A 12405-nucleotide genomic window follows, 5' to 3' on the forward strand; every position below is an offset into this window, starting at 1 on the left:
TATTGCCTTTCTGTTCATTTAGGGTTGCTCTTTGTTTAGCTTCGACCCTGCTTACTCAAGGGTTTTTGTATCCGTCTCTCTCAGTGTGGATTTTAAGACAGTTACTACATGTTTTCATTTTTCTCCCCTGGCAACACACACTGAGAGAAGAAAAAGACCTTTAAAAGCATCTTTCCCTCTGCCATCAGGCAAGGATGACTAAGGCCCCATTAGAACAATTGGAGGAAACTTAGGGAGACGGGGAGTGTTTAAAGGAATGAAAGCAGCAAGAAAACAGCACTATATTGTGATAACCAGTGCTTTCTTTCATTATCTCAACACAAAAACCTCCACCTAGGAAAAAATTGCACTGTTCACTCTATTGCTCCATTCAAAAATAAAACAATGAAAACAGAAAGGTAGGAAAAAAAAACAAACAAAAAAAACATTTACCATTTTCCAAAGAGAGGGAATTGTTTAGTATGAATGCTCCCAGAGATGCAGTCCTTAGACAACTGAGTGTCTGCAGGAGACATCTGTGAAGCCTGACCTTCTGACCCTGGAAAGAATGCTCTTAAGGTGGAGGGGGGGAAACTGCCTTTTCCACTGAAACATGGCCTACAGGACGGCCCAGGAGCAGCAGCAGCACAACAAATACAGCTGCTTTAGAAAATAACAACACAGCAAAAGTCAATGAAAATTATAAGAATGGGGTAAAACAAAACAAGTGATATAATTATTAAGACTACAAGTAGGTAAGAAAGAGACAAATGTAAAAGAAGGTTGAAATCACAAGAGAGAGGTAATAATGAGTGAGAAGAAGAAACAGGAGGATGACATGCAAAAGAAAACACAGATGGACTTGGTCTGGATCGTGCCTCACAGGCCTGCCTGTCTCTTACTCCTTTGGCCCCCCATGAGATCATTTTCATCCTTTATGAGTCAAAAGGAAGCCTGGTTGAAAATGGAAGGTTACACAAGCCAGAGCCCAAGCCCTTGGAATGAGAGAGGAGAAGATCCCTGCTGCAAGGGCCCTGCTGCTATTCAAAGCACCTGCCATTGTGTGGGCGCTCATCCAGGCCTATTGTTGTGCAGAAATTAGTCGTGCTCCCTTTGGCTCCCTTCGGCTCCAGAGGCATGTGGCAGACCCCCTTGTTGTTTCGGGTTCAGATATGTGGTTGGATAGATGCGTGGCCCCGGCTACCATCACCACTGGCTGTGGCCCTTTGCCCTTTCTCCCACAGCACAGTAACATTATGGTTTTCTTCTCATCCACTTTCTGTTGTTCACTCCTCAAGAACACTTTCAGGCTAACATTCCTATAGTTTTCCCTCTCTTTCTTTTGTACTCCTACTCTTCATGCTCCTTTGGTGTATATGCTTATTGTTCTTTGGAGCACCCTCATTATACCGATGGTTATATTTTAAGGGCCTCTCTCTTTGATTTTGGTCTCATGGGGAGTGAGTGGTGGGCTGGTGGGAGCTGTAGGGCTGGCCCAGCTCTCAGGGCTCCCCAGTCAGCGTCTCGAAGAGTGGGCTTCGGGGTATTGTTGGGCTGGGTACGGCTGCAGAAACACTGGTTCTACTGCTAGTGCAGGGGGTGGATGTGAGGGGAAAATTGAAAAGTCAATAGTAAAGGCCGCACCAAAAAGAAAAAGGGTGGGTAAAACAAAAGGAGATGGAGAGCTTCAAAAAGCTGAGAGCTATAGAGCAGTGCTAATTAATAGCATCAGAGGAGGAGCTTTTTTCTTCCTTCTGGAACTTTAATGCTGCATATTAACTTGCAAGGCAGGGTGATTAGAAGCCCACATTCCGAGTCAGGTCCATTTGACTGCAAGATTTTATAAGAGGGAGGATTGATAATGTCTCCTGTAGAAAATAACATACAAAAACAACCATACCCAGCCAAGGTGGTGGAGTGGATCCTGGCATCCACCCAACCCCGGAACCTGTCTCAGGAGGCTAAGTTTTGGTAAAGGCACCTCGGGTAGGTTCAGGAAAGATTATAGCTTGGATTGAAACAGAAAGCCTCACAACATTCAACACATTACAAAGTAAACTTCTTCCATTAGCAAGAAGCCTTTTTCTTGCATGATAGTAAGTTCCACACCAGACATGATATTTCACTGCACTTGTTGACACAATTGTAAGATGGTGAATTGCTAAATAAACACCTGATATTTCACTGCTCATTTTCCTCTGGTGAAGATGGCTGATTTCTCTGCATTTGTTAGTTTTGCACCCGTATTCTGAAATAGATTGTCATTCGTCCTCACTCCCCCTTTTATTAATGCAGCTAATCAAAAGGTATGGTCCAAGACCGTGATGAAACACGACTTTTGGTGGGTCAGTGAGGCAGAGTGGCAGTAATTTGAACCCAGGCTTTGCAATTTGTATTTTTCACAGTGGTAATAGCCTGCTCTCTCACTGATCCTGCCATCGCAATTTCCACTGCCAACAGCTGTCAAGCCCCTAAAATCAAAATTAGTGCCATGGAATTGGGCCTTAATGAAATGACCTGCTGGATTTACCTTAAGGAGCAGGGCGGACAGTCAATACCGGCCTCGTCAAAACTCCCTCTCTGCTGCTGCAGTCCCATTAACGAAAGGAAATAGTCTCGAGTAAATGTATTAAGCACTACTTCCACCTTCTAATTATATTTTTCCCTTCTTCCTTCATAATTCATTCTCTCTTTTATTAGTTCTTAATATTGAAAAAGGCTTTTAACTGTCTCTTCTGTCTTCATGGGGTCACCAATTATTTGTCACTATGTATTACATGAATGTCAGAGGAGTCTGAGGATAAATATAGTGTCCTACCACAGCCAGGGTTGTGCAGTTGTATATATATGTATGTGTAGCATTCGTATAGCAGAAAGGATGTCCACAATTATACACAAAACAAAATAGCATTTAGGGTTACACCAAAGATTCCATAACTCAGAGCCCCCTCTGCTTTCCTATAGAAGTGAATGTGTGCCAAGGCCCAGTGGAGGACACTGGGCCATGGTTATTGACTTGTAAAGGAGCCGGTAGGTGAGGGGTCTTGACAAGACATGAGCGGCTGACTCTCTTGTAAAGCTGTATCTGATTTCTCTGCTAGTTGGCTCCCCGGAGAGACCCACTCTACCCTCTGTTGATCAGATTCTCGCTCTCACAGCTGTATGGAAAAATGCAGTGATAAAAAGAATGAAAGAGTAGTTTTGTGAAAAGAGACGATTTCGTTCTGTATGCCATGATTCCTTGTTAGGGTGAGAATGAGAGCAAGGGAGGTAGAGGAGGAGGAGGAAGAGGAGGAGGGCAAAGGGGGCAGCAGCTAGGTGAAGGAAGTCATGAATACATGCACTACACTGGAATAAAACTCCTCAAATTAATGCTTTAATGAGTTGTGTAAAGTCATCTACATGTGTTGGATTGAGTGTATAAAAAAACAGGAAATTATATCAGCAAGAGGGCAGACAAAGCAAGTAAGAAACATCCTCACTCCTCACATATCTGACTAATTTATGAGGCTAAACTGCACTGACAGAGAGAGAGAGAGATGCAGGTGAAGGGAGGAAGTTTTCATTGACTCTCTAGAGCAGGCCAGCCCAAAGCCCCGGAGGGATCTCTCTCAGTTTGAACTTTATCAGGGGCTACGCTTAATCAATACACTATCGGAAAAAGAATTAATTACTAAAGCAGAATAAAACAGCTGCATTTTAAACCAAGGATTCATCAATTCTGTAATCTCTTGGTTACAGCTCAGGTGTCAGGAGGATCATTTCAGCTCCATGTAATGAGGAACTGTGGGAGTTTACCCCATCCCTCTGCCGTCCTCCTCCACCTCTTCATTTCTGACCCCTCCTTCCATCCAACACGCTCTCTTTCTTCTCTTCTCCTCAGCTGTTTGTCATATACCTACATCTTTTTTTATGCTTCCCTTCCCTTGCCCCATTCTTAATAGACCAACTGTATTCCACTCTTTTAAGCTCCCACCCTCCCTCCCCACTACATTCCCTTCCCACCAAATTCCTGTCTTTGCAGGGATGGGACGAAAGGGTATTAAACTTGAAATCTCTGGTGCGAAAGCCGTCTAGAACGGGACATTCCCGCTGCTGCAGCCATCAAGCCGGACATTCCTGCACTCAGGCTGGGACACCGCTGGTATTACAAAATAAGTGGGGGGGGGCTGCAGGGAGATTGGTGTAAGACCTAAAAACAACAACCCACCGTACTCAAGCAGTAAATATGTTTTTCCTGGTGTCCCATTCAAAGTTAAAATGAAATCAATGGCACTTATTGAAAACACTTCAGTACACAGGGACAGACAAGTCACATAGGAAGTATCCCTTGTGTCAAAATAACCTTGGCCACACTGTTGTCACGGCCACTGCCATCCACCCCTGCAGCCCTTGACCTCAGCCCAAAGCCTGTAAACGGACCGTCCTTGACTCCCCCGTAATGGGGGATTTCAAGGCAGGTTGAGAAGGGGTTATGGGTGATGAATTGGGTTTTTAGTGAGCTCATTAGGAAGCCAAACAGAGTTTAGACTGGCGGAGCGGAGCAACAGTGCAGTAATCAGTTCTGCTCGCTTTGTTCCCTGCCTCCAGGACATTTGTGTGAAAAAAAAAGAGGAGAAAAAAACTTCATGGCATTTGGCTGATGAGAGGGCTGCTGAGCAGGGGCTACAATCTGATGGTTGACTTGTTGATTTATAAACCTTTTAATTCATTTACTATACCAAAACCCTCTCAGCTTTATGTAGCAACCCCCCTTCCCCCAACCTCTGTTAAAATCTTTGATGCCACTGTCTATCAGGTGTGGTAAAAATGTCTGTAATGGATCCAAGTTGTGCTCCTATTTCAGCACAAAAACAGCAGGTTTGTTTGTTTGGTTTTAAATTGTAATTGAGGGTAGAGAATCACTGCTCATGCTGTTATCATATGTTGCCTCGAACAGTGAAAGCTGCTCTGAATCACGAAATCACTGGTGCAGCTGCTCTTTTTGGTGGTTTTTACATAGAAGACTTTGATATACAATAGTTCCTAGCGGGGATTATAAAGCCATTTCACTGCTAGCAGATGAATCCATATGATGCATCTATATGCTCCTCTCTTTGTTTTTTCCCCTGTCTCATCTCTTGATTCCCTGCTTTTACTACATTACCACTCCAAAGTAGAAGATTTTAGTCATTTTGAGTAAGCTTATAGAATTGAAGCAGCTTGTTTTACTAATGATCACGCTTGTTTCAATTCAGCATAGCCCCTATCACTGTTGGGAAATACCCGTTCTTTAATATTTAATGCAACATCAAACCTTAGGATTTAGGTATGCTTCTCCAGGTGCACACAGCTCTGTTTTTCTGTTGTAACAATGATAAATTATAGAGTGAGTCGTGTCGATATATGCAGTTTTAACCTCTAAGAAATCTCCATTGTATCATATTAAGCGGGGAAAGAAAATGACAATGTGTGCACAGACAGATGAGGTTTTTTAAATTTAAATTTAATTTAATGCTACAATGACAAGTTTGTTTTTTAAGAAACAAGACATGACCTGTGTGACCGATTAGACCCATTCGGTTCTGTATGTAAGGGAAGTATACAGCGGCAGTTTCGTCTATGGTGTTAGAGTGCAGTGGGAGCAGGGTGGAGTTGTCAGGGAAGCAGAGAGTGTGAAATGTCTGGTGGAGACCCAAAGCCCTTCATTAGCCACTGATCCCTGTCTGCTGAGTGAGGGGCAGTCATGGGCATCACAGCTCCTTTTTAGTTCCCCCCTCCAAAAAAAAAAAAGGGGGTGAGGGGGTGGAGGGTAGCTCCCCCATCCCCTGCAATTTAGCCCTTTGCCATTCATGCAAATTGGGTCCTGACATCTGCAACAGCCTGCCTCCTTTCTTTTATACATCTTTATTCCATCTCTTTTCTTTGGATCTTTTTTCCCCTCCTCAAATAAAGCCCCCTTTTGGATGGCAGAGCCTTGTTGCAGCTGACATGCATTCTATTACACACATCTGTGTAAAAGCAGCACTTTTTGTGGGTTTTTATATACATACACTAATATTTTATGGGCAAAGTATCAGAAAAATTTAAAACCCGAATGTAGTCTTCATTTATGATGTTATAAGGCAATTGTTGCATGTAGCATTTAAGGTCCTTGGCTGATTCTTGATCTTTTCAGAAGATTATAGAGGTTGCAGGCAGTGACTCTGGAGAAAAGGCAGTAACTAGGCAGCTTTCCCCCCTCCTCCTTTAGCTCCTGGACGAACTACTCTTCTTTGGCTCCAGAGGAGAGGCTGAAAGGGGAGGGTGGCTTTGCTCCAGCCTATATTTTGGGTTAAAAGGTAAAATAGATTAACTGGCTGTTAAAAACAAGTTTTACCTCCAACCCTTCACCCTCACTCCCCTCTATTTCTCTCTGTTCCCTCCACTTCAACTTCACCCTCTATGGTAGGGATGTGCTCAGTGGGGTCAACACTTTGCCCGTGAGAGGAGAGAGGCCTTGTATCAGTGAAGAGGCGATAGTTATCTCCAGCATTCCAGGGATGACAGAGAGATATCTGCCTGATGGCAGGGTTAGGGGGCTTAGAGAAGGGGCGGAGAAGGGAGGGGAGGAGAAGAGGTACAGGAGTTGTTGAGCAACTGCCCACCACCACCATACACCGCACACCACACACCTCCCTCCCTCCTTCCTTCCCTACATGCCTTTCTTGCTGCCTGACTGCCTCGCTTCCACACACATAGAAAAAACCCATCTAATTAGAAGCTCTTATTCCACTTCATTTAAGGGAACACTTAATGATGTGTTTTTGGGGGGAGACAACTACACATTATTTCTCATGCAAAAGGAACCACTCAGTTGTAGCCCCCAGGATGCAGATACAGCTGTGTTTGAGATGGAGGTTTGTCCTCATTTCTCTGGGGTGTCATGGCTGTTGGAGGAGAGGAAGGGGAAAAATGGCAGTGTTTTCTCATTCACCTTTAGCCAGTGTCCTAGTAGTAAGGAGGGGGGTGGCAAAGAGGAGGTGGGTAGTGACATCTAAGTTTGGCAGGGAGACTTGCTGAAGGAGAGAGTTTGTTGTAATTGCTCTGACAGGTTTTAAGGCTGTTAATGACTCCGGCCTGAGCGCTACCAATTTGTCAGCATGCTTGCTGTTTACTAAGCTGTTGTTTTATGGTCCAGTGCAAGGGGCTGCTGCTTGTTTAAGCACAGATCAGGAAATAATCAGCGTAAAACACTGGCTGCAGTGGTGCAGCCACACTAAAACAGTTCCGTTTAGAGCCCTCATCTACTGTATGGATCTGAATGAGTGCAGTAAACCATATGGTGTGTGGTCACACAAACACACACAAACACACTGATGGCTTACTAACTTACTGTTAGAAATTGGATGCTGAAGTGTGTGTTTTATCATTAAAGGGATTATGTTCTACTCGTTAGCACTTGTGTATGTGGCATGTTATGTGAGTGCGAAGCATATTGCTAGCATGTGGTTATAGCAAGAAGACCTGTAATCCCCAGTCGGCACAGAGAAACAGAGGGCTGGCAGTTCCACTAGTGTGAATAGAGCCTCTACGTGTTTGTGTATGTGAGAGAGATTGTGTGTGCGTCAAGAGCATGTGGTCCCAGAGCCGGCAAAGACCCCTCCGTAAATCCAGAGTAAATAAAAGGGGTAACCAGACGGACAAAAGAGGAGCCCCCACCGCTTCTCTCATTCGCTGCCATTTGGGGGGGACTGAATGTGCTAAACGCCGCTTATGTTGGCTGAAAAGTTGAGGAGAAAAAGAGGGAAAAGGGAGGCTCTAAATCCCCCCTCTTCTTTTCTCTTCATTCTCTGTGGCCAAGCCTGCAGGGATAGAGGTGGTGTAATAGGAGGGTGTTGGAAGGAGAGGTGGAGGGCCCGGTCACTGTGGTGTGCTAAGGTAGAGAAGGCTTAGCTTTAGTTCTCCCATCTACTCCTCTTTCCTTCTAACTCTCCTTGTGTGTTTTTTTCTCTTCTTCTTTTTTTTGGGTGAGCTTGGGTGAGCATGCCTGACTAGTTTGGGCTGACAGGGGGCGTGGGGGGTCTGTTGTAATTAGTCACTTTAACCACAGCTTCCATAAGCCACTGCTTCTACACTCTTGCTTCATTACCCTGAAACAAACGCAAGGGGCCTCCCAGCACAAAATCACTGCACAGCCTTTAGAATAATACACACACACAATGTCTAAAGCTTGTCTAGAGGCTAGAGTGCATGTATGTATAATGATATAGGGCCCAGTCTGGAGTGTTATTTGATAACTAACCATGACTGTGTTTGAATGTGTTTTCCAGCTATTGACAAGTCATTATTTATTCACACTCCAGTATATGAGAACAGTGGAGCAGGAGAGGGAAGACATTGGTCTACTGATAGCTGCAATATGTTTTACTCATGGTCATATCCATAATACTTCCAGGGCTGACTAGACCTTAGTGGCTCCCTTAGGGCCAGCGTACCTCCTAGACATGAAGCATGAGCCCTGGCTCTGAGTCATCAGGGCTGCCATGAAGTCGCCCTTACTTTCAAGCAGAGATTGTAGGACAGTTTGTACAGAACACAATTTATTTTGTGTGTGCAAGAAATCCTGAAGCGACCCTGAGTGTGCCAACATTAGATAAGCAGAGTTGCAATGTGTTTACAGTCCTATCCCAACCCGTTAATGAGCTCAGCCCTGAGACCAATTTACTCACAAGGAGATATATCTGAATGCATTTTTAATAACCACCCACTGGTGATGAGAGAGGGAATGTATGTGAGCGTAATGTGCTCTTGGACTTGCGCTTGTTTGTTTGCTAGCATGCTCATTCACTCTCTCACCCTTATTGCGTCCGGTCATTGTCTTCCATCTTGCCTGATTACACCTTCTTGCTTTCTGTGCATATGAAAATGTGCACAGAAACTTTCATTGCAAGCACTTTAAGTCAAGATCTTGATAGAACGAATGAGGAAGGAGAGAGGAGAAAAGGTTGAGAGAAGACAGAAAGAGAGAAAGTAGGAGAGAGAGAGAGGAGGAGGAGGAGGGGGGGGCTGTCTTTTTTCTGTCTCCAAGGGCGCTGCTTTTCCAAAAGTGCCTGGGGCTATACTCCAGCACCTCGGCTCCCCTAGGCCTTTCCACTGCCTCCTAATAGCCAACCCCCATCTGTGTCACATGGCCAGATGATGGGACTCTTCCCCCTGCTCTGCCCTGCACTTTTTTTTTCTTTCCCGATTTTTTTTTTCAGAGTGCACATCCACACAGGTTAGAATGGCAGAGTTGCCAGGGAACAGTCAGAAGCCATTAGCGTTTGGGACAATTTGCCCTGCAGCGTTCCTTCTCTCGCTCATAAGAAAAGAGTGGGGGTGGATGCAAAGCACCAGCTCTCCTTTAGATGTAATGAGGTTGTGCAAGTTGGATCTTCTTTATTCTATTTCTACTCTTTTATTGCTGCTACTGCTTCTCCTTCTTCTACTCTTCCTTCTTTTCATGTTTTGTCCACACTTGGTTTTTCTTTATTCTCTGTTGAGAATTTGCATATTGATGCATAGAAGTGTAGTAATTCAAAAACAACTATTTAAACTGCAGACAGAATTGAATGTTGCATATCTGATCTGTGGACACATGTCAGTATCCATGTGCATGTAAGAGAGAGAGAGAGAGGACCTGAAAAGCACAGGAGTCTGGTTTCATCCTTGCGGGCTAGGGCAGGAGGCAGCGAGCATGCTGGGTAATGAAGTGACAGGTCAGTCTGTAAATACGCACGGGTCGCTCTGGCCCTGGCCAGGGGGGAGGCTATCGCATTGCAGTGAAAATGGAAACGTCAATAAAATTAATCTGCCAGCCTTTTGGCCACTGTGTGGTTCTATTGGATGAGCCTGACTGCTCACAGCAGGAGAGGGATTTGGAGACTAGCTCGAAAATCAACACAAAACCTAGCAGCATACAAACAAACACCAAACTGTGTATCAACATTATTCAGTGAAGCTCAAAAGCAGAGAAACAAAGGGCGGGTGGTTAAAATTCACAGCTCACTAGTTGTGTTTTTATTGAAGTTTGGAAGCAAACTGGGGGAGTTAGACTTAGCTTCCGTCTGGGTCGCATTTCTCAGGAAGCCCCTCACAGTCAGGGTAGGGCTATGGCCAGACCAAAGTTTATTGTTTTAGGCTTTCCTGAACAAGGATTCGTACTTAGCCTGGGATTTATGGCATTTGCCACTAATGAATGCCCATTCTACAATTACAACACCCCTAGTCTGTGTCCCCGGTCCCATATGTCCTTCACAGGGGCTGTTGCTTCTTTAACTTCACACAGGGAGCGCAAAGTCGGCACTTCTTTGTTTTCCTCTTTCGTGTGGCTCTGCACTAATGATGTGGAAGGAAAACACTGTGCACAGACAGAAAAGAAAGACAGGGAAGAAAAAGAGAGGGAATAACAAGGGGGAGAAAAAAAAGAAGTTAGAAGTGCGGGCCCCTGCTGTCCTTGTATTCTTCATTTATTTTGCATTTGATTACGCCACCAGTCGGATCCTTTTTCTTTCCTCCTTTTTAATGTTATTAGTTCAAATATTTATGCGAGATTAAGGCTTGTATAGGTGGTTGTGATTGACGCCTCCCCAAAAACAGGAGGACATGCGAGTCTGAATTTTGAGAATGTCAGGGTCCTTCTCTTCCTTAGTGGAGGAGTTTTTCAGATACATAATTTAGATGCCCTCAAGGAAGGCTTTCAAGGCATTTGTGCCCCGGGGCAAGAAAAAAATAACTATGACTGTTAAAAGTAAATCATTTTTGCTAATGCACAATTAATGCTGGGGAAGAGGAACAAGAAAAAGGCAAGGGACAAAGATGGAAACTTTCGATTTAAAGGCGAAATCGTGTCAGGGTATGCGCATGTTTTCCTCATGAAATCAAACACTGATGGACATTAATGCAGGCAAAGCCACCGCTGGCCTGTCATGCTAATCTTGCGGCGGAATGGTGGGGGTGGCGGCGTGTTTTAGGGTTTGGGGTGGGGTGGGGGGGCGAGCAGACGACGAGTCCATTATGTGCATCGAAGTGCAACAATGAACCCCAAATCACATATCTACTTTAATTCTCATGCACCTCAACTGGATGCCACGAATTCACGGAGGCCTGTGTATTTCTACACATATCTGCATAACTCCATCCTGTCCCCTTTGGCTCTCTTCAAAAATGAAAAAATGCTCTACATTATGTCAAGCATGCAAATGTAATTGAATTAATGACATGAGTCCAAGTCTCTACTGTTCTTGAAGGCTCCTTGTCCATTTTTTTTTCCTTTCTTCCTCTTTCTATTGTAGAAATGCAATGAGGACCCTAGTGTTTCAGCGTCCAACCATAACATTAGAGTCATTAACCCCTCTTCCCTCCTCTTGTGCTCTGGGGTATAGTGCAGCTTTGCTAGGCCTCTCTTTAAACCCCTCACTTACTGTACAGGCCTGCGTCTAAGGCTAGCTAAAACCCCCTAACTTCCACATCCTCACTACACAACACTGGCTTTGCTGCAGGACTTTTGAATTCCTTCATGGGTATCTGGGGTATTTGTCCATTTATCCATCTTTCATGAGCCTTAAACTCAGCTTTGACTGTCTATACTTCTGTTTCATCTTTGACTTTTGTTCTGTTGTATTCTGAGTCAGTGTTGTGGTCTGGGATGTTATTTAACTCAGGGTTTGTTTCCCGTCCAGGAGATGGCTTAGACAACAGCGTTGCATCGCCTGGCACAGGGGATGACGATGATCCAGACAAGGATAAGAAGAGGCAGAAAAAGCGTGGCATTTTCCCTAAGGTGGCCACTAACATCATGAGGGCGTGGCTCTTCCAGCATCTTACGGTAAGACATTTTGAAGATACATGTGTTTGATATCAACCCATGGAGAAACACACACATACAATCAGAAACACACACACACAGGCACACCTGTCACATAGGCCTTACATAGGGAGGAAAGGAGTGATTGACAGCAGAGTTGTGATGCTCACCTGTCAGCCACCTGTCAGAGAGCCACAGTGACCAGGTCAATCTAATCAGTCTGGACTGTTTACTCCGCTCAGCACACTCTGGGTAAGAAGAGAAATGGCTCAACAACCCGCGACATTTATGCCACTGTGAGATGCACTGTGTGTCTGGCCTGAAGAAGATGGTTGTGGTAGTTAGAGGAGAGTGATGTTCTCCAAGAAGCAGTTTTTCACCAGAATGAGCAAAGACTTTCTATTCATCCCTTGATCAGTGTCAGATTTTTAATTGACTTGGTGCTAATCTAGCTTGTGTTTGAGGTTGAGCTGCTAATTTATTTCTCCTCCATAGCTGAGGGGTAATTGTTTGTTTGCCAAACAGTTCAGTCAGACATCCCTCACATTGGCTCATTCACATCACTAAACACAGTGATGCTACACGACTTGGATTAAATATTCAAATGCCACATTAATCCA

At 44.5% G+C, this 12405-nt stretch overlaps 1 protein-coding gene across 8 annotated transcripts in view; it reads left to right on the forward strand.

Annotated features, from left to right (window-relative positions):
- Window positions 1-12405, forward strand: part of meis2a (Meis homeobox 2a) — a 75598-nt gene that overhangs the window by 20469 nt on the left and 42724 nt on the right. For 7 of the 8 annotated variants that reach the window (XM_028395296.1, XM_028395299.1, XM_028395301.1 and 4 more), the window contains exon 8: window positions 11661-11806. In XM_028395296.1, coding sequence (XP_028251097.1) covers window positions 11661-11806 — 146 coding nt within the window. The remainder of the gene's footprint in view (window positions 1-11660; window positions 11807-12405) is intronic. The other variant, XM_028395297.1, reaches the window with a different exon arrangement.

This window comes from Parambassis ranga, chromosome 22 (assembly GCF_900634625.1).
Source record: "Parambassis ranga chromosome 22, fParRan2.1, whole genome shotgun sequence".
Classification (NCBI taxonomy): Eukaryota; Metazoa; Chordata; class Actinopteri; family Ambassidae; genus Parambassis; species Parambassis ranga.